Below are 18,443 nucleotides of genomic sequence, written 5' to 3' on the forward strand. Positions count from 1 at the left end.
CTGGAAGCAGGAAGGTGCCACAGGCCTCAGAGGCAGGTTTTGATGCCCTTTTGCTGAAGGCTCTTATCTCAGATTAGCAAAGGTTCAACCCCACAGAGAAATCAAGGCTGGAGCCTCCAACTGAGTGAACAGCAAATCTCACAGAGATCTGGGGAGGAGATGGGAGATGGAGCTTCATCAGCAGGAATGGAGAGTTGCTTGGGTGGAACACAGGATGGAAGGAGGCATGAGAAGGAAAGGGGCTGCCCTTCTGCCTGCTATATCCTAGCCTAGAGGGGTTCTGGGTCTCTGTAGTTAACTGCCTCATCACCTTTTCTCCTTTGACCTTTTGCCCAAGAGAGATTAATCAATAAGTAAAACAGATGGCAGCTCTTTGAGCAGCACTGCAGGAAGGCATCAGGCTGCTGCTTGCTCCTGTGGCAGAGAGGGCAGCAGCAGAGCCACATGACAACAAAAGGGGACTATGAGGGGAAATGAACCTTGGCAGTTCTCTTTTATGTGGAAGGCTAAAAGCATCCTACACCAAAAACGACCACCCTGTTTCCTCACAGAACATAAGAGTCACTTAAAAGCAGGAGGCTGGAAGATAAAGCCACTTAGATAAAGATAACTATTTCTCTTTAGCTTCATCATTCTTATGGTATTCAATTTATGTGGAACTTCAAGTTTAGAGAAACCACAAAATTTGACACATATTTTTACTCTCATCAAGTGAAAAGATGCAGGGCCATGCAGGCCTCTGCTAAGGACAAGGCTGCAGGGAGGCTGTCACTGAGGATGAATAGGACAACCTGTTAGATCACAACAAAATACTTCTGCAGATGAATGCCAACAGTAAGGGGGAAACACACTCCCTGTGCTGCTGTCCATGGTGTGAAGCCCCCCAAAGTCTCAGGCTCACAGGATGTTAGGGGTTGGAAAGGACCTCTGGAGATCTTCCAGTCCACCCCTTCTGCCAGAGCAGGACCATAGAATCCAGCACAGGTCACACAGGAACACATCCAGACAGGGCTTGAAAGGCTCCAGAGAAGGAGACTCCACAACCTCTCTGGGCAGCCTGTGCCAGTGCTCTGGGACCCTCCCAGTAAAGAATTTATTCTTCATGTTGAGGTGGAACCTCCTGTCCTGTAGTTTACATCTGTTGCCCCTGGTCCTATCACAGGGCACAAGTGAGCAGAGCCTGTCCTTTCCTGACCCCCAGCCCTCAGATATTTATAGAAATGTATTAGACCCTCTCTCAGTCTTCTCCTCTCCTCCTCTCTCAGCCTTTCCTCATCAGGCAGCGCTCCAGTCCCTTAGTCATCCTCATAGCCCTTTGTTGGATTCTCTCCAGCAGATCCATGTCCCTCTTGAACTGGGGAGCCCAGAACTGGATGCAATATTCCAGGTGTGGCCTCACTAGGGCAGAGTAGAGGGGGAGGAGAACCTCCCTCAGTCTTCTGTACACATTCTTTTTAATGCACCCCAGGATCCCATTGGCCTTCTTGGCCACCAGGGCACATTGCTGTCCCATGGAGAACTTGTTGTCCACCAGAAATAATACTTTTCTTTGTACAGGAGGTAGAAGACTCCTGCACAGCTCAGGATGGGGCTGGTGCTCTTGACACCTGCATTGTTAGACCGGGGCCAAATGCCAGCAGTGTAAGTCATTTTCTGTCTGAGAACTAATATTCCGTGTTTTCAGCCTACACCAAGTGCAAACTCCTGGCAATTCACAAAGGCTATTAATTCACAAAGGCTGCAAAATGCCTTTCAACCACCCCTGGTACTGTGTGGCATTCCCCCACCCTCCAAAAAAACCCAGACTTGCTGGAAATGTAGGACCAGAAAAGCAAATTCTGATTGAAAGTGGAGATGCTGCTCCTGAAGAGGCATTTAAAACATTTTGTGGGCCCTTTTCCAGCTCTGTTATTTGCACTAATGAAAGGTGCAGACTGCTCTGAGCCCTCACCCTGTAAAAGTGCTGGCAAAATGAAACCACACAGTCAATTGAAGTGAAAACTAAGGTGGAGGAACGATGCAAATGGAATAAACTACTAAGGCATGAGTTTGTCTGGAGGAGGACGCAATGTGGCTATTGACAAGGCATCAAGAGGGATGGACATGGGTCCATGAATCCTGCTGGTATTGGTCATGCAACCCCACTAGCAGATTTATCAGCCTCACCCCAAATTATGGTGGTGTTTGCTTCACTCTTCCTCTTAAAGCTCTGCTCTTTGACAGTTGAAAATCATTATGTTTCTGGTCCAAATGTCGACCCAACCAGCTTCTTCCCAGAGGAAGGAGTGTGATTTCTGCTAGCAATACCAGAAAGGCAGTGCTGTGGCAATGAGGAAATCAGTCTTGCTCCTAGGATTGCTCTGTTCCTATGGTAATGTCACTGTAGCTCATCAAATTTCAGTTCCCAGGACTGTAGATCCAGTAATATTACTTTAATATGTGGTTATTAAGAGAAAGGCTGGGACAAAGCCTGGAAAACAAGTTAAATAAAAAGAAAAACACTGAGGTTCCTGGGGACTATGCTGGGAAGACAGAGTCATTGAGACTGTGATTCCCAAACTTGTAATCAGTGATCTAATCCCCAAACCAGAAAGCAGTAAAAGGGAAACAGTCTCCTATTAACAACAAACCACACGCAGAGGAGCTGAAGTTAAAAATGGATTTGCTTTGTGTAATCAATGACTGGGGTTACAAAAAACCACAGAAGGGACCTCCAGAGGTCATCCAGTTCACCCCCTTTGCAGTCACCAGGGGCATCCTCAACTAGATCAGGTTGCCCAGAGCCCTGTCAATCCCTCACCTTGAATATCTCCAGGGAAGGGGCCTCAACCACCTCTCTGGGCAACCTGTTCCAGTGTTCCACCACCCTCGTAGTAAAGAACTTGGTGCTGATACCCAATGTAAATCTGCCCTTCTCTAGCTTGAAGCCATTTTCCCCCCTCCTGTCACCACAGGCCTTTGTAAACATGTCACTTTCCTGACCTCTTTCAGGCTCCCGTGGAGGGAATAGCGATCTTACACCAATTCCCATTTTCATCTGGGCTCCAGAGGATGTCTGTTGTTTCACAGAAGATTGGAGAGGAGCAGTATGACCTGTACATGAAAGGAGCACCAGAAACGGTGTCCAGCTTTTGCAGACAAGACACTGGTACAGAACTGGGAAAGGGAAACTTTACAGTGTTTATTTAGACTTAATCCAAACTAGAGCTTGTGTTGGGGCTGAAATCCTAAAAGGATCTCCACTGGCCACACTGCAATGACATGTGTCAGGAATAGTGTGGCCAGCAGGAGCAGGGAAGTCATTCTGCCCCTGTACTCAGCACTGGTTAGACCACACCTTGAGTACTGTGTCCAGTTCTGGGCCCCTCAGTTCAAGAAAGATATTAAGTTGCTGGAGTGTGTCCAGAGAAGGGCAACGAAGCTGGGGAGGGGTCTGGAGCACAGCCCTGTGAGGAGAGGCTGAGGGAGCTGGGGGTGTTCAGCCTGGAGAAGAGGAGGCTCAGGGGAGACCTCATTGCTGTCTACAACTACCTGAAGGGAGGTTGTAGCCAGGAGGGGGTTGGTCTCTTCTCCCAGGTAACCAGCACCAGAACAAGAGGACACAGTCTCAAGCTGTGCAGGGAGAAGTTTAGGTTTGATCTTAGAAAGAAGTTCTTCACAGAGAGATTGGCCATTGGGATGAGCTGCCCAGGGAGGTGGTGGAGTCAGCATCCCTGGAGGTGTTTAAGAAAAGCCTGGATGAGGCACTTAGTGCCATGGTCTGGTTTATTAGCTAGGGTTGGGTGATCGATTGGACTTGATGATCTCGGAGGTCTTTTCCAGCCTGGTTAATTTTCTGATTCTGTGCATGACTCTTCCCACAAACAAGCCTTGGGCTTGTTAAGTGTCATTAGGTAGTACTGCAGACAAGTTTTCACTGTTTGTTTGTAAGTTAGATGCACACAGCCCAACAGCCAGAAAGAGGCACAGCCAGAGGCTCAGTCACTATCCATCCCTCAGCTGACTTGCATCAGCTGAAGACCTAACACATAAATAATGTTGATCCTTTAAAGCACCCAGAGTAGACACAAGACCATGGTAATTGTATGTGTCACAGTGAGTGTGTTGTGCTGTACAAGGTCTTAAATTTCCTCCTAATTTATTGCCCTGTGGATTCAGCATTGAGTTACTCACCCAGCTTGCAGAAGCTTTAAATCTCAGTAATGGAAAACTTGTTGTATAGATGCAAATCACTGTTATTAAGGATAATTGGCATTAACACTCAAGCCAAGACTTCTGTCCTCTCTCTGCAAGCAACCAGGAGCTTTTCTTTTTTTGCCTGTGAACAATGCTATAAGTTTGTACTCAAACTTGTCTGCGTACTTGAAACTTGGTTGATGTTTACTGAATGCTTCAAAAGGATGCCAAGCAAACACAGCACCAACACCTTGTGGCTCTGTGGTTTGTTATTTCAGATGGCACTGACCAGAAAAGAGGTGGAAACAGATTTGGGGGACAATGAAAAGATTTAGTTTAGAACTACCTAAGAACTAATGACACAAACCCTCAAACAAATCAACCTCAGCAAAAAAAAAAAAACAAAAAACAAAAAACAAAATCAAAACCAAAACTCCTCAGAATTACATTGCACTTTCTCAGGTTTCTAAATAGCTCCTCTCATCCTGTCTTGATTGTTTCTATTATTGATTACAGCTTAATGAATAATTAGGTACTGCAGTGTAAAACTGTGATTGCAGCACACAGTGAGTACAAACTCCTGCAAAGGTAAAAGGAAGTCTTTGCTTTTACAGTCACAAGAATGATGAGAGAATTAAAAATTTAGGATTTGGGAGAATTCCCACATGAATGCATAAACATAAATACAATTTCCTCAGTCACTCAGCATGCATGCAGTTAAGCTCAGGACAGAATTATGAAGTCAGTTGTTTATCCTCTGCCCAGTAATTTGTTTTATCTACCTGCACTTTAACATCGATTCAGAAACTATACCACAGAAGCAGGAATTAGTTACTTGAAAAGACAGCTACACAACCTTGGTACAAAACAAATGTCTTCTGTGAAAGGCCACAGGGCTGTAATTGGGACTAGAAAGCAGTTCAAAGGACAGGTATTTAACCCTAGAAAAGCAGTCAGCAAGGATGGAATATTCTAATCATGGCACTTTTTTCCCCCCTGTAAACAGTCCCAGCTAATTTCTTAAAGGAGCTCAAGACCTACACAAGTCAAGGCTTCAGAGTCATTGCTCTGGCCCATAAAGTGTTAAACCTAGGAAAGGATGTAGACATGAGCAACTTAGAGAGGTAAGGTATGATGATGAGCTGCTGGGATCACTGTGGGGTTGCTTTCGTATCTGCTTGTTACAGCCTGCCCCAGACCTTGCCCTCCTCTCCTGCTGAAGGAGCTGGAACATGTAGCACCTTCCTCTCAGCAGATACAGCTTACACTGTTCATTGCCTGATTTATTACTGCTCTTGCAAGGCTCACTGGCTGCAATTCATGATCTGCTGTCAAAGGGTAATGAAAGCTGGTTGTTGTGCTTCTATATGGCAAAGGATTGGGGCTGCAATAGAAATTCTGTAAGCCATAAACAGTGGGTTTCAGCCAGACATTTCCTGCAGACCCCTGCCCCTCTCTTGGCACACACATCTCCTTCATTGCTCCTTTCCAGAGACAGCAGTGTGGTGGAGCAGCATCTTGGCTGAAGCCATAGAAATGTTGGTGCTTGCTGGGCACTGCTTCTTTTGCACTCGTGGCAGTTGTGCTCCCCGACAGAGCAGATTGTTTCCCACCAAGCACAGCTTTCCTGCTGAGCAAAAACCTCTGGGAGAGTCTTGTTCTCTATGCCACCCCCAGGAAAGACCACATGTGTTTCTGTCCTTGCTTCAAGAGAAGAAGCAGAGTCTGGGCTGGAGTTCCTGGGCCTCCTGGTGATGGAGAACCGCTTGAAGCAGGAGACGAAGACTGTGCTCCAAGAGCTGGCTGCTGCCCGCATCAGGAGTGTCATGGTCACAGGTAAACCCCTCAGGCTCCTTCTGAGGCCACACAGGAGAGGGATTCACTTCTCCAGCATCTTCCATTGCACGACAGTCTTGTGAGTACAAGGCATGACATGTCTTCAGAGATATGATCCACATAGTGAGTGAGATAGTCCTGTTCTGGTGTTTTCCAAAACCTTGAAGGCAGGATGTGCTGTTTCATGTTTTGCAACCCTAGACTTCCTAGTATCGAGGTGCTTGGTAGTGATAGGACCAATGGATATAAACTGGAACTGAGGAGGGTCAATCTGAACATGAGGGGAAACTTCTTTGCTGTGAGGGTGCTGGAGCCCTGGAGCAGGCTGCCCAGGGAGGCTGTGGAGTCTCCTTCTCTGGATATATTCTAAACCCACCTGGCCAATGTCATCCTGCGCAAGCTACTGTGGGTGCCCTTGTTTTAGCAGGAGGGTTGGACTAGATGATCTCCAGAGGTCCCATCCAACTCCTGTGATCCTGGATCTACAGTCTCTACCCACCTGTGGCTGCCACTGTGCTGTGGTAGACATGAGGAACCTGCCTCTTTACAATCCTTGCAGGGGACAACTTGGAAACAGCTGTCATGGTGGCGAGAAACGCAGGCATGATTCACACAGGCAGCAAAGTTATCCTTGTGGAAGCCAATGAACCAGAGGGCTCTGCTCCAGCTTCCATCACCTGGCGGCTGGCCGAAGACTGCAAAGCAAACACAGCTGCTCCCAGTGTAAGCACAGCCAAGGATGGTTGCTTTAGAGTGCCAGGAGGAATTAATGGAGCTTTTAATGTATAGGAACTGGCTTCTTGCTGGGGATTTGGAAATAGCTTTGAGGAACAGAGGAAACCTTGGGGCTAGTTTGTAGCAACGCCAGGGTATATGGAGGTGTGGTATGGACCATGTACCTGTTAGGGAGAAGCAATTAATCCAGTGGTTCTTTGCTCAGGACAACAGGTGAAATAGCACCTGAAAGGCTGAGAGACCTGGGACTGTTTAGTCTGGAGAGAAGACTGAGAGGGGATCTAATCAATGACTATAAACATCTGAGGGCTGGGTGTCAGGAAGGAAGGAAGGGACAGCCTCTATTCATCTGTGCCTGTGATAGGACAAGGGGCAATGGATGGAAATTACAGCACAGGAAGTTCCACCTCAACATGAGGAGGAATTTCTTTACTATAAGGGTCATAGAGCACTGGAACCGGCTCCTCAGAGAGGTTGTGGAGTCTCCCTCTCTGGAGACTTTCCAGCCCTGTCTGGATGTGTTCCTGTGTGACCTGTGCTAGATTCTGTGGTCCTGCTCTGGCAAGGGGGGTTGGACTGGAAGCTCTCCAGAGGTCCCTTCCAACTCCTAACATCCTGTGATCCTGTGAACTCACATCCTGACTTGTAACTGGCAAGGCTTTGCAGATGCAGTGGCCACTTCAATCATGCTTGTAGTTTGCAGAGGTAATGCAATGACAGCTACTGATCTGTGTAACTATTTACTGGGCCAAACCTCAGCGTCTAGACCAGCAGCCTGTGGCTGACAGGGATTAGTTGTGCATGGAAACACAGCAAGAAAATCAAGTACTGCCAGGTGGAAGCTTTACAAAGGCATGCTGCTGATGGCTGTGTCCCTGCTTGCCTGCTGGGAGGCTGACAAGTTGGCATGTTATGACCTTGGTCTGAGAATAAATGCTGCCTTATTTCTAGGAGGTGTGTGCTGAGGAAAAGATCACCTTGGAAGGAGAAACCTGCAACTTCCATTTTGCAATGAATGGAAAGTCCTATCAGGTTATTATAAAGCACTTCTACAGCTTGCTGCCAAAAGTAAGTTCAGAGGAAACACAGCACTTAGCTGCCCTCCGTGTTTTGCGAAGTGGCAGTGGTGTTCTGGCTGGAGAAAGGGTTTTTCTGTCTGTAGCTGCAACAGTGTCACTTATATTTTGACAACTCCAGGTGGCCTCCCACTGTGCCTCAGGTTAAATCCCAAACAGCTTGCTTTCAGCATCTTCTAAGACCTCCAATGACAGGGGTGGCTGTGGTGCTGTGAGCAGCTGTGCAGTGGTTACTCCATGGTCACCTTCTCAATTTCAGTGTAATTAAAAAACATCAACCTGATTCCCATGTGCCATTAACATAGCTGGCAATGGCCTCTGCTCAGCAGCGGCGTCGGGAACATGAAATACCCAGCTCCAGCAGCAGCAATCTTCCACTCCTCTCACCCAGTCCATAAAATAGCTGGTGCTGGGACAGATTTTATACTCTCTGGACAGATTTTCGGGTAGGAGAAAGCTGAGGCTGAGCAGTGCTATTGCTACAGTCATTAACCATCTGTCCTGCACTTGGGAAGCACTTCCAATGCCTTGCTGCTCTAAAGGATGCTGCAGAGCACATGGTGGCTGCTGGCTTCTCAGCACTTCTACAGAAGAGGCAAGGCACAAAATAGAGGAGGAGAAATCTGATGTTAGAGGAAAACTGAAGCCCAAGGGTAGCAAAACTATGATAGGGCTTGGGAGACAGGATTAGAGGGTTTTACAGATGTGGCAGGTACATGTGAGGGAGAACTGACCCTACCTTGGTCGAGTGCTGGAGGAACAAATGCCTGCCCAAGGCAGTCCATTGCTCTCTCTTGCAGATACTGGTGAACGCAACTGTCTTTGCTAGGATGTCTCCTGGCCAGAAATCCAGCCTTGTTGAGGAATTTCAGAAACTCAAGTAAGGCTCTCTTTTGGTAGGTTGGTTCTTTTGTTTGTTTGGTGGTGGTTTGGTTTGTTTTTTTCCCTTGAACCAAACCAATAGTAAGTTTTCTTTAAAGTGTAATTGCCTCATGCCCATCTTCCAAACCCTCCGTTCCTCTGCTTGACCCCTGTCTGCATCCTTCCTGGCCACCTTCTGAGATAAAAACATTGGGGCAGACCCTTGTGTACACAAAACAGTCCCCACACCCAGCAGCTCCCTCATGGCCACCAGGGCCACTGCAGCTGCAGCTTTAGCAAGGCTGAAAACCTGACACAGATGGGAGTAAGATTCTCTGTCTGGTCCCCAAAAGACTGGTTCCTTCCCCAAAAATTTACTCACACTGACTATGGTTAAGCATAACCAGGACATGATGCCTTTCTGAAAAAGGAACATTTAATTCTTGGTTACAAGGTGCTTCCTCTGGGGATGAACTTCCCTGCCCTGTCAGAGGGATCTCCTGTGTGGTGTTTTGAGAGCTGCTGGTTTATCTCAGCAGTCACTGGGTGTACAAAGCCAGCTGAGGAGGAAACACTGGTTAAAGCCAAGCTGCAGCCCCAGGAGCTGCTGCAAATGTGCACACCCTGCTCCCTATCCATGGCTCCTGGAACCAGAGGGAAAACACTGTCTGGAATGAAGTGGCAGTGTTCCATTTCGCCTTACAGCCTGGTTCAAAACTGAATCCTGATTTTTCCTGGTGCACTTTGCCCCACCTTCTCCCCACACAGCACTTGCCCTCTGGGAACAGCCACTGCCTTCTCCAGGGCCAGCATGAGTCCCTGCTCTGGAGCTAAGCCAGCAGGTGCTTGCACCACAGAATCAGTTCCTTGCAAGGCTGATGTGGTTTTCTCTTTTCTCATCCATCAGTTACTGCGTGGGTATGTGTGGGGACGGCGCCAACGACTGTGGGGTATGTAGGAGCTCATCTGCTGGTCTTGGTACATTTCCTCTCTTTCAGCCTAAGGAGTGCTGTGACAAGAGCCTGCCCAACATCACTTGTCAGTTCCCAAGGCAGCCCCTGGGTACACCCTGTCAGTCTGTCACTGCAGAATACTCTCCACATGAATTATTTTTATACTAACACACACAACTCCTTTGGGGTTACCCCAGAAATAGGGGCAAGAGACATTTTCTTACACAACTGTAAATCTGAGGGTCTTAGCCATGGAAATAATAATTACCTATTAGATCATTATAAACTATTCTATATTACAACCTAGTCAGTAAATTACATACAATATAATATTATGATATGTTAATGATAAAGATGCTACCATCATATAATTTAATAATATTATGATAATGATAAAGATGTTAACATAATTTAATAATAATATTATGATATGTTAAAGATGCTACCATCATATAATTTAATAATATTATGATAATGATAAAGATGTTAACATAATATAATTTAATAATAATATTATGATATGTTAATGATAAAGATGTTATCACAGCATAATTTATTCTTACTGTTATGACATTTTAACAATAAAGGTGGTATCATAATAATAATGTGATATAAATAATAATAATATAAAATTGGTATATAATATATACCATATATATACACAGTATAGATAATAATATAAATATTATAAATAGATATTATAAATATATAAATAAATATAATAATATAAATATATTATATATAAATATATATTATATGTAAAAATGTATAAAAATATAAATATATATATAACAATACAAATATTTTATATATATAATAATATAAAGATGGTATAATAATAATTTAATAATAATAACACAATATGTCAATGATAAAGATGTTATCACAACATAATTTATTGTTACTGTTATGGCATTTTAACAATAAGGATGGTATCATAAAAATAATATGATATAAATAATAATAATATAAAGATTGTATATAATATATACCATATATATTTATACACCGTATATGTAATAATATAAATACTATATATCTAATAATAATATAAATATGATATAATAATTTAATAATAACAACACAATATATTAATGATAAAGATGTTATCACAACATAATTTATTAATAATATATTTTAACAATAAGGATGGCAGTATAATATAATTTAATAATAATATTATCATATGTTAATAATAAAGATGTTACAATAATTTAATAATAACAATACAGTATGCTAATGATAAGGATGTTATCACAACACAATTTATTAGTAATATGATATTTAAACAATAAAGATGGCTTCATAATATAGTTTAATGATAATATTAGTTAATAATAAAGATGTTATAATAATTTAATAATACAATATGTTAATGATAAAGATGTTATCACAACACAATTTATTAGTTATATGATATTTTAACAATAAATATGGTATCATAATGTAATAATATTATCATATGCGAATAATAAAGATGTTATAATAACTTAATTTAATAATAAGGCATTAGCCTGCTTTGTAAAAGTTGTCCATAGCCTACACCTGATCACTGAACCAGAGGTGACAAGGCCAAGGGAGCTTCTAAGAGAGGAAGAAAAGAAATTTGAACAGGAGATACAAAGGAAAAGAAAGAGGATCAAATGGTAATTTACATAGTTTAGGAGACTGTTTAAGAGGAGAGGTATGCACAAACTGGAGTGTGGGAAACAGCATCCAGGGAAGTTTAAAGGATTTTAAAGAGGTATAATGGGATTAAACAAACAAAAGAAATATTTGAACTCCAAGGGAGGGAAAATATCTGGAAAATAAGATCAGCTGGGCCACAGAATAGAGGAAGATCAATTACAGAGGATACCTGGAGCAGTACTTGTAAAGCACCAGCAAACACTGTGTGGGGTGGGAGGATGGCTGATTCTCTGTCTTCTGATTCCCATGATTTCAGGCTCTGAAAACAGCCCATGCAGGGATATCACTGTCAGAGCAGGAGGCATCTGTGGCCTCACCCTTCACCTCCCAAATCCCCAACATCCAGTGCGTGCCAGAGCTGATCAGGTGAGTTTGCTGCCTGTGCCCCGATGCACTCATGGGGAGCTGTTTCCAGCTGTCAGCTAAGCCAGCAGGAACACGAGTGGCAGTGCACTGCTCTCAAAGATGCTGATAAACCAAACAATTTCTCAGTAACTATATGAAATACATGGCTTGGTCTTCAAGACCAGGAAATTCATTAGTCAATCAGGGACAGAGGATTAGCTCATGCATCAAAAATACTACATAGGTGTTTTGGGAAGGGCAGTGGGTGCAAGCTGGAGCAGGGGAGGTTCCACATGAACATAAGGGAAAACTTTTTCACTGTGAGGGTGACAGGATACTGGAACAGGCTGCCCAGATAGGTTGTGGAGTCTCTTTCTCTGGAGACATTCAAAACCCACCTGGATGTGTTCCTGTGTGACCTGCCCTAGGTGATTCTGCTCTGGCAGGGGGTTGGACTGGATGATCTTTTGAGGTCACTTCCAACCCCTAGCGTTCTGTGATTCTGTGAAAATACAACAGGAGGGCTTTTGAATTGTTTTTTATCCACAAATTCCAATGCTGGGAGGTTTTTTATGGTTTTAGGAGAGCATTGGTGATGTGTTTGGAACAGGTACAGCGGTAGAGCCACATTAAAGGGCAAGTATAACAGTGACCACAGGATAGATTTGCTTGGCATTGCTTGAAAAAATACATATCCATATGCTGCTGTATGTGCAGACAGCTACCTGTTTGTGTAGCCATGTCCTTGATTCCCAGAACTGCTGAGCAAATTAGCAGTGAAAAATCAACAGCAGTTTAATCCAGGCATTAAAATTGTACCTGCAGAATAAAACCAAAGAAATAAAAGATGGCAGATGAAGGGGACTTAAAGAGCTCTGCAGTATCCTGAGGGCAATATATTTGTCTATGGAATTTGTACTGTTTCCTATGCTCCTTAAGAGATGTCAAACACAGATCCTAAAAGCAGAAACCATCTGTAGCACTAAACCTACAGTACTGAGGCTTTTGGCTTTGTTTTGTGTTTTGAGCAGGGAAGGTCGAGCTGCTTTGGTTGCTTCCTTTGGGGTGGTTAAATACCTGACCCTTTATGGCCTGATCCAGTTCATTGGTACTGCTCTGCTCTTTTGGGTAAGTGGTTCATGCATCTTTTATCAGAACACTGTGCTCACCACAGGTTTTTATCTCTAGTGGTATTACTCAGCAGGTAAGAAAAGGTATACAGGGCTTCAGAGAATAACAGAGAATTCAAAAGCTGGGTAATTACCAGCATGGGGCAGGCTGGTTGTAGGACATCTGGACTCAGGGGAAAAAAAAAGTTGGTGATAAAACTCCAATAGAAGAAAGGGAATTAGAAGGGGGTTGAGTCCTGCCTAGCTGGGTGGTGGAGACCCAGGAACAGGACTTGCTACAAACTGGGGGCTTTGGGCGAGCAGCTGCCTCTCTCAGCTGGAAAAAAAAGCTTGAAAAAGGAGTGAGTGCTGGTGTTGAAGAAGGGTAGTTAAAGAAGAATTGCCATGGGGTACCACCAGGATGTGATGACTCCTCTGAAACTGTAGAAATAGCAAAGAAAATTAATGTATGGGTTTACCCCAGGCCACCTCTCTTCCCTCATCTCACACACATCTGTGCACAGATGGTGAAGGGCAGAAAGCAAAGAGAGCTGCTGGGAATCTGCGAGGCGTGGCCCAGACTTGGTGGCAAACACAGCCTGCTAGTGGGTCACCACATGGGGACAGCTTCCCTAGCCACTAATTTGGGCACCCCAACTTTATCAATGTCTCCACTACCCAAAGATATTTCAAATGTGGCACAAAGTGAAACTCTGGCTGGCTGTGCTATCACTGTGGGCAAGGAGTGCACGGCCTGATTTAAGTGGTCCAAAAGGCACGGGTATCTGCCAGAAAGAGGGTGAAAAAACATTCAAATGCCAAATTCAAATGTCAGGTTGCCCACAAGTGCTATGAATAAACAAGAGGTTCAGTGGGACCAGGCTGAGAGCTGGCAAGCTGGACTTGCTGGTCTTCACAGGGTCGCATAAGGGCTGGGAGGCTGCTGTGACGTTGCTTTGAAATAGCATTGGGTGCTACAGTTTGTGCCATCAAAGCTGTCTTTGATTCTCAGAGGGTGCTACCTCGTGGTTCTTTCTGCTTGTTTTGTTCTAGCAACTGCAGATCTTTGGGAATTACCAGTATTTGATACAGGATGTCATCATTACCCTTCTGGTTTGCCTAACAAGTAAGCACCTTGGGAAGCCAGCTGTGTCTCTATCAGAGTGTAAATACCTGACTTTGTTTCCCAATAAAAATCAAAACAAGGAGCCAAGTTCTGCTGTCAGTGACATCATAGCCATGGATGCTAAACCTATTCCTAGGACCTAGGCTGTGAGATTTGGCTCACAGCTCTTTGCAAAGAGAGCTGCAGAACTCTGTACATAAGTGATAGGGTTTGGAGGTGACACTTGACTAGAAAAGGAGCAGCTGCTCTGGTGACTGCTAGTGGGGCTCAGGGTAACTTCGGATCCTGGCTCTCTTGTGTGTTCCCAGCATGGAACCTAGTGGCTCTTGGACTCCCATGGAGAACCCCATGGATGGAATGCTATTCCCCATCTTTTCTGTGTGTTTTTCTGAGAGTAGTATTCATATAAGGTTCTGGTGGGAAACAGTGGAGATCAAAGCCATTTCTTGCCTGCTTATTAGGGCCAGGCTTTGCAGCTTTCACCTCTGGTGGGTGAATCATAGAATGGTCTGGACTGGAAGGGACCTCCAAAGGTCATCCAGTCTGACCTCCCCGCAGTCAGCAGGGACATCCCCAACTAGATCAGGCTGCCCAGGGCCTCCTCGAGCCTCACCTTGAATATCTCCAGGGAAGGGACCTCAGCCACCTCCCTGGGCAACCTGTACCAGTGTTCCACCACCCTCATAGTGCAGAACTTGTTTCTAATATCCAATCTAAATCTGCTCTTCTCCAGCTTAAAGCCATTGGCCCTCGTCCTGTCCTGCAGGCCTTTGCAAACAGTCTCTCTCCATCCTTCCTGTAGCTCCCTTCAGGTCCTGGCAGGCTGCTGTTAGGTCTCCCTGGAGCCTTCTCTTCTCCAGGCTGAACACCCCCAGCTCCCTCAGCCTGGCCTCATAGCAGAGCTGCTCTAATCCCCTGAGCATTTTCGTTGCCCTCCTCTAGACCTGTTCCATCAGGTCCATGTCCTTCCTATATTGAGGGCTCCAGACCTGCACACAGTACTCCAGGTGAGGTCTCACCAGAGCAGAGTAAAGTGGCAGAATCACCTCTCTGGATCTGCTGGCAATGCATCTTTGGATGCAGCCCAGGCTGTGATTTGCCTTCTGTGCGAGCTCACACTGCCTGCCCCTGGCCAGCTTCTCACCCAGCACCCCCAAGTCCTTTTCTTCAGGGCTGCTTTCTAACACCTCATCCCCCAGTCTGTATTGATAGTGAGGATTGCTCTGGCCCAGGTGCAGAACCCTGAATGGGAAGTTTTTATGTGACTGTGCTGGCCCAGCAAATGCAGAGGGATGCAAGTGGGCTGAGCTGACAGGGACTGCAAATGCTTCTGGTTTCTCTCCAGTGAGCTTGACTGAAGCCTATCCAAAGCTGGCACCTTATCGCCCCCCGGGGCAGCTCATGTCTCCTCCGCTGCTGCTCTCCATCATCCTCAATGTGTGCTTTACCCTTACCCTGCAAACCTGTGGCTTCCTCCTGGTGAAGCAGCAGCCCTGGTATGTAGAGCTGGCCACCCAGAGGTGAGTCCCTGGTTTTGTCTCTGATCTCCTGCTTGCAGAGGGCATTGCTGATGTGTGCTGGGGACACTCCAGCCTCACCAGGCCCAGAGGAGACAATGAACACTCTAGAAAATGAAGCTGATTTTAGTTTGGGTGGGTTGGTTGGTGGGTTTTGAATGTATGTTTTTCACTCCTGTGGGCAATACCTGTTTATTATAGCAGGCTAGGTTGGGAGGAAGGAGGAATTGCTGCTTGCAGCAAGGGCAGGGACAAATGCTGGGTGTTGCCTTACAGACATTGCTCTCCAGAGAACCAGACTCTCTCCTCCACCAGTCCAGGGGAAAACAGTACCAGCAGCAGTGCCCAGAGCCCTGTCCTCAGTTATGAAGACACTACACTGTGGCCACTGTCTTCTATCAACTGCATCATTGTGGCTTTCGTCTTTTCCAAGGGAAAGCCTTTCCGGAAGCCCATCTACACCAACTGTGAGTAAAGCTGGAGTAACACACTCTCTGCTGACTCCTGTTCCTGCCTGCTGCCTGACAGGAGAGGCTGTTGGGAAAGGATGCTGTGGATTTTTCTTTCTCCATACCAGTGACTGGCATGCAAAATCATAGTTGGTGTATGTGAGCTCCTGCTTCTCCATTACAAAAGGGCTGGGTGAGCACTGCTTATGTTAGCTTCCTCCTTGAGATAAGAAGCTGCAGAGCTCACAGAGGAGCCTGCATTTTGTTTTGGAAGATGTGTGCTTTGCAGAAGATGATTGGCTAGATTTGGTGCAGAACTGTGTATAATTGTGAACAGAGAGCACATGAGGATCAAGGATATTTGTTTTGAAATCTGTCAAAGGAATTCCTCTGAGATTCACAGCCTCACTTTGCCTGGCTTCCATTCCTGGAGACAAGAAAGAAAGGCCCATGATAATATTGCTGTTAAAATCCTCTCACAATAAACTTTCTTTTTTCTGTTTGAGTTTTGCAGAGCTGGTTTAGCCCTTTCAGCCATTGGCTGACTGATAGCTGCTTTGCAATTGTAGCTGATGGATGAGAGGGCAGGACTTTGCTTCATCTTGGCAGTCGATTTAGTTAGGTGTTTTGTGAAAAACCAGGTCCCAAACCTATTTCACAGGACACTGATCACCTGCAGAAGACAGGTGAGACCAGAAAGAAGCTGCCCTGCATGTAGCCAGGCTGAGACAGGACAGAGGATTCTGTCAGCTGAGAAATCTGCACGCTGTTCTGTTTTATGTGTGCTTGGGAACAATTCCTAGGAGGAAGCAAAGGGCCACTCACTCAGCCTTGTCCTTTCTCCTCCCTGGCAGTAAGAAGGCTGCCAGGAGGCTTTTGGGAGCTGCTGACCTAACCTGTCAGCTAGTTTTAAGATGCTCAGCTCCTTGTAATGCTGGTGTGGCTCACAGCAGTGCCCCTTCAAGACAGTTATCTGTAGTTATAAGAGAATGTGGCAAATCACTTGTGCAAGAAAAATCAGTGTGGGTGGTGAGCTTTGCAACAGGCTGCTGGGGAGTAGCTCCTCTAGTTTCAATTCTACATCTCTTCTTTTTAGGGGCAGGGGAAAGAAAGGCATTTTACATGATGCATTAGCATTTGGGTCTGCTGTCAGCATAGAGTTTGCTCACTAATTGGACTCCTTCCCAAAGCCATAAGTGCTCTTCTCTCCCTAGATGTGTTTTCAGTCCTCCTGGCCCTGCAGCTTGCAATCTGCCTCTTCCTCGTCTTTGCTGACATTGATGCGGTGTACAGCAGCCTGCAGGTAAGCACAAACAAAATGTGTACTTCCTTTTCATGCCACGTATTTTGTTGGCTCTTTACTTAAGCAGATAGAGCAGAAGCTTACAGTCATCTTGGAAATGAATTTGCTGATCTGATGCTGATTGGGCAGCCAATTCAAACTTTTCTAACATCCTTTTACAAGGGCTTGATTAATGAGGTAGTCCTTCTCTCTTCTAACAACTGGGAGGCAAATGGGAGAAGAAAAAATGCTTAGGGCTTGCTGAGCTTTTCTTTCTAACAGAAAAGCACAATAGGTGGCTTGTGGAATGTGGTAGGAGGCTATTTGGACTGAGAATCAAGTGGGCAGGGAATGCATCTGCCCCTGCCTCAATAACCATTAGCTCACACGGGGCTGCCTCTGCCCTCCTGGGCGCTCAGCCAGGGCACAGTGCAAGCAGCTGCCTCCAGCTGCCCAGTGTTGGGTATGGCCAAATCCTGTGACTCATCCCCAGCCACCCTGCATGGGATGAGTTTAGGTGGAGGCCTTGTGTTAGGGCAAGCATACACAGGAGGAGAGGAGCTGCATGTTGTGCATTAGCTACAGGTCCCCAGAAGTATTTGGGCACCAAATGCTGCTCTGGGCACCTAATCTGTAGGTTTCAGCAGTAGCTTAAATAGCTGAGTTAGGCAGCTGCATGCCATGGGGAATCTGGCATGAAACCTTCCAAGATCTCTGTGACAAGGAATTACTTCCTACTGCCTCTTCCATGCTTGCCACTAGGAAATTATTATTCAGCTTCCCAAATCATTAGGAACAGATGCAAATCTTGGCAAGGCATTTAAACCTAATTGCTGTTCCTCTCTTTTCCAACAGCTTCTTTGCACTCCTGTGGTCTGGAGAGTTTACATCTTACTGATGCTCTTGCTCACCTTTTGTGTATCTTTCTTTACAGAGGTGAGTGCATTTGTTTGCCTCTGGTTCCTCAGGGTGAAGAGGAGCAGGTCTTTGCTCAGGTCTTTGTACCCCATTTTCAGCCAGGGTCCCCTCCTGCAGAAGCATACACACTCTTTTCTTGGTCCTTAAGAATCAATGTGTGTCAGTCAAATCCATTTTATGCAGCCCCCAAAGTGTGGTTTAGACCACATCTCTCAAGTCTTTAGAGAGGGAGCAAGCTGAAGTGGAGCTGCCCAGGAGGAGACCCTGCCCTGGCTTCAGGGGAGCATGGGTCAGTCACGTGGCAGTGGTTTTGAAACAACCACTTCCCTGTTGTCCTATAATCAACCAGGCCAAAGATTGTGCTGACTTGT

General features: G+C 45.5%; 1 protein-coding gene across 1 annotated transcript in view; it reads left to right on the forward strand.

Moving 5' to 3' along the window:
- LOC128970827 (probable cation-transporting ATPase 13A5) overlaps window positions 1-18,443 on the forward strand; it is a 33,980-nt gene that overhangs the window by 14,987 nt on the left and 550 nt on the right. Inside the window, exons 15-29 of the mRNA XM_054386189.1 lie at window positions 1,558-1,641; window positions 2,992-3,148; window positions 5,183-5,300; window positions 5,888-6,012; window positions 6,572-6,735; window positions 7,699-7,815; window positions 8,624-8,703; window positions 9,592-9,634; window positions 11,583-11,692; window positions 12,703-12,799; window positions 13,834-13,906; window positions 15,252-15,426; window positions 15,700-15,890; window positions 17,087-17,175; window positions 18,010-18,090. Coding sequence (XP_054242164.1) covers window positions 1,558-1,641; window positions 2,992-3,148; window positions 5,183-5,300; window positions 5,888-6,012; window positions 6,572-6,735; window positions 7,699-7,815; window positions 8,624-8,703; window positions 9,592-9,634; window positions 11,583-11,692; window positions 12,703-12,799; window positions 13,834-13,906; window positions 15,252-15,426; window positions 15,700-15,890; window positions 17,087-17,175; window positions 18,010-18,090 — 1,704 coding nt within the window. The remainder of the gene's footprint in view (window positions 1-1,557; window positions 1,642-2,991; window positions 3,149-5,182; window positions 5,301-5,887; window positions 6,013-6,571; window positions 6,736-7,698; window positions 7,816-8,623; window positions 8,704-9,591; window positions 9,635-11,582; window positions 11,693-12,702; window positions 12,800-13,833; window positions 13,907-15,251; window positions 15,427-15,699; window positions 15,891-17,086; window positions 17,176-18,009; window positions 18,091-18,443) is intronic.

Source organism: Indicator indicator, chromosome 13, assembly GCF_027791375.1.
Source record: "Indicator indicator isolate 239-I01 chromosome 13, UM_Iind_1.1, whole genome shotgun sequence".
Classification (NCBI taxonomy): Eukaryota; Metazoa; Chordata; class Aves; order Piciformes; family Indicatoridae; genus Indicator; species Indicator indicator.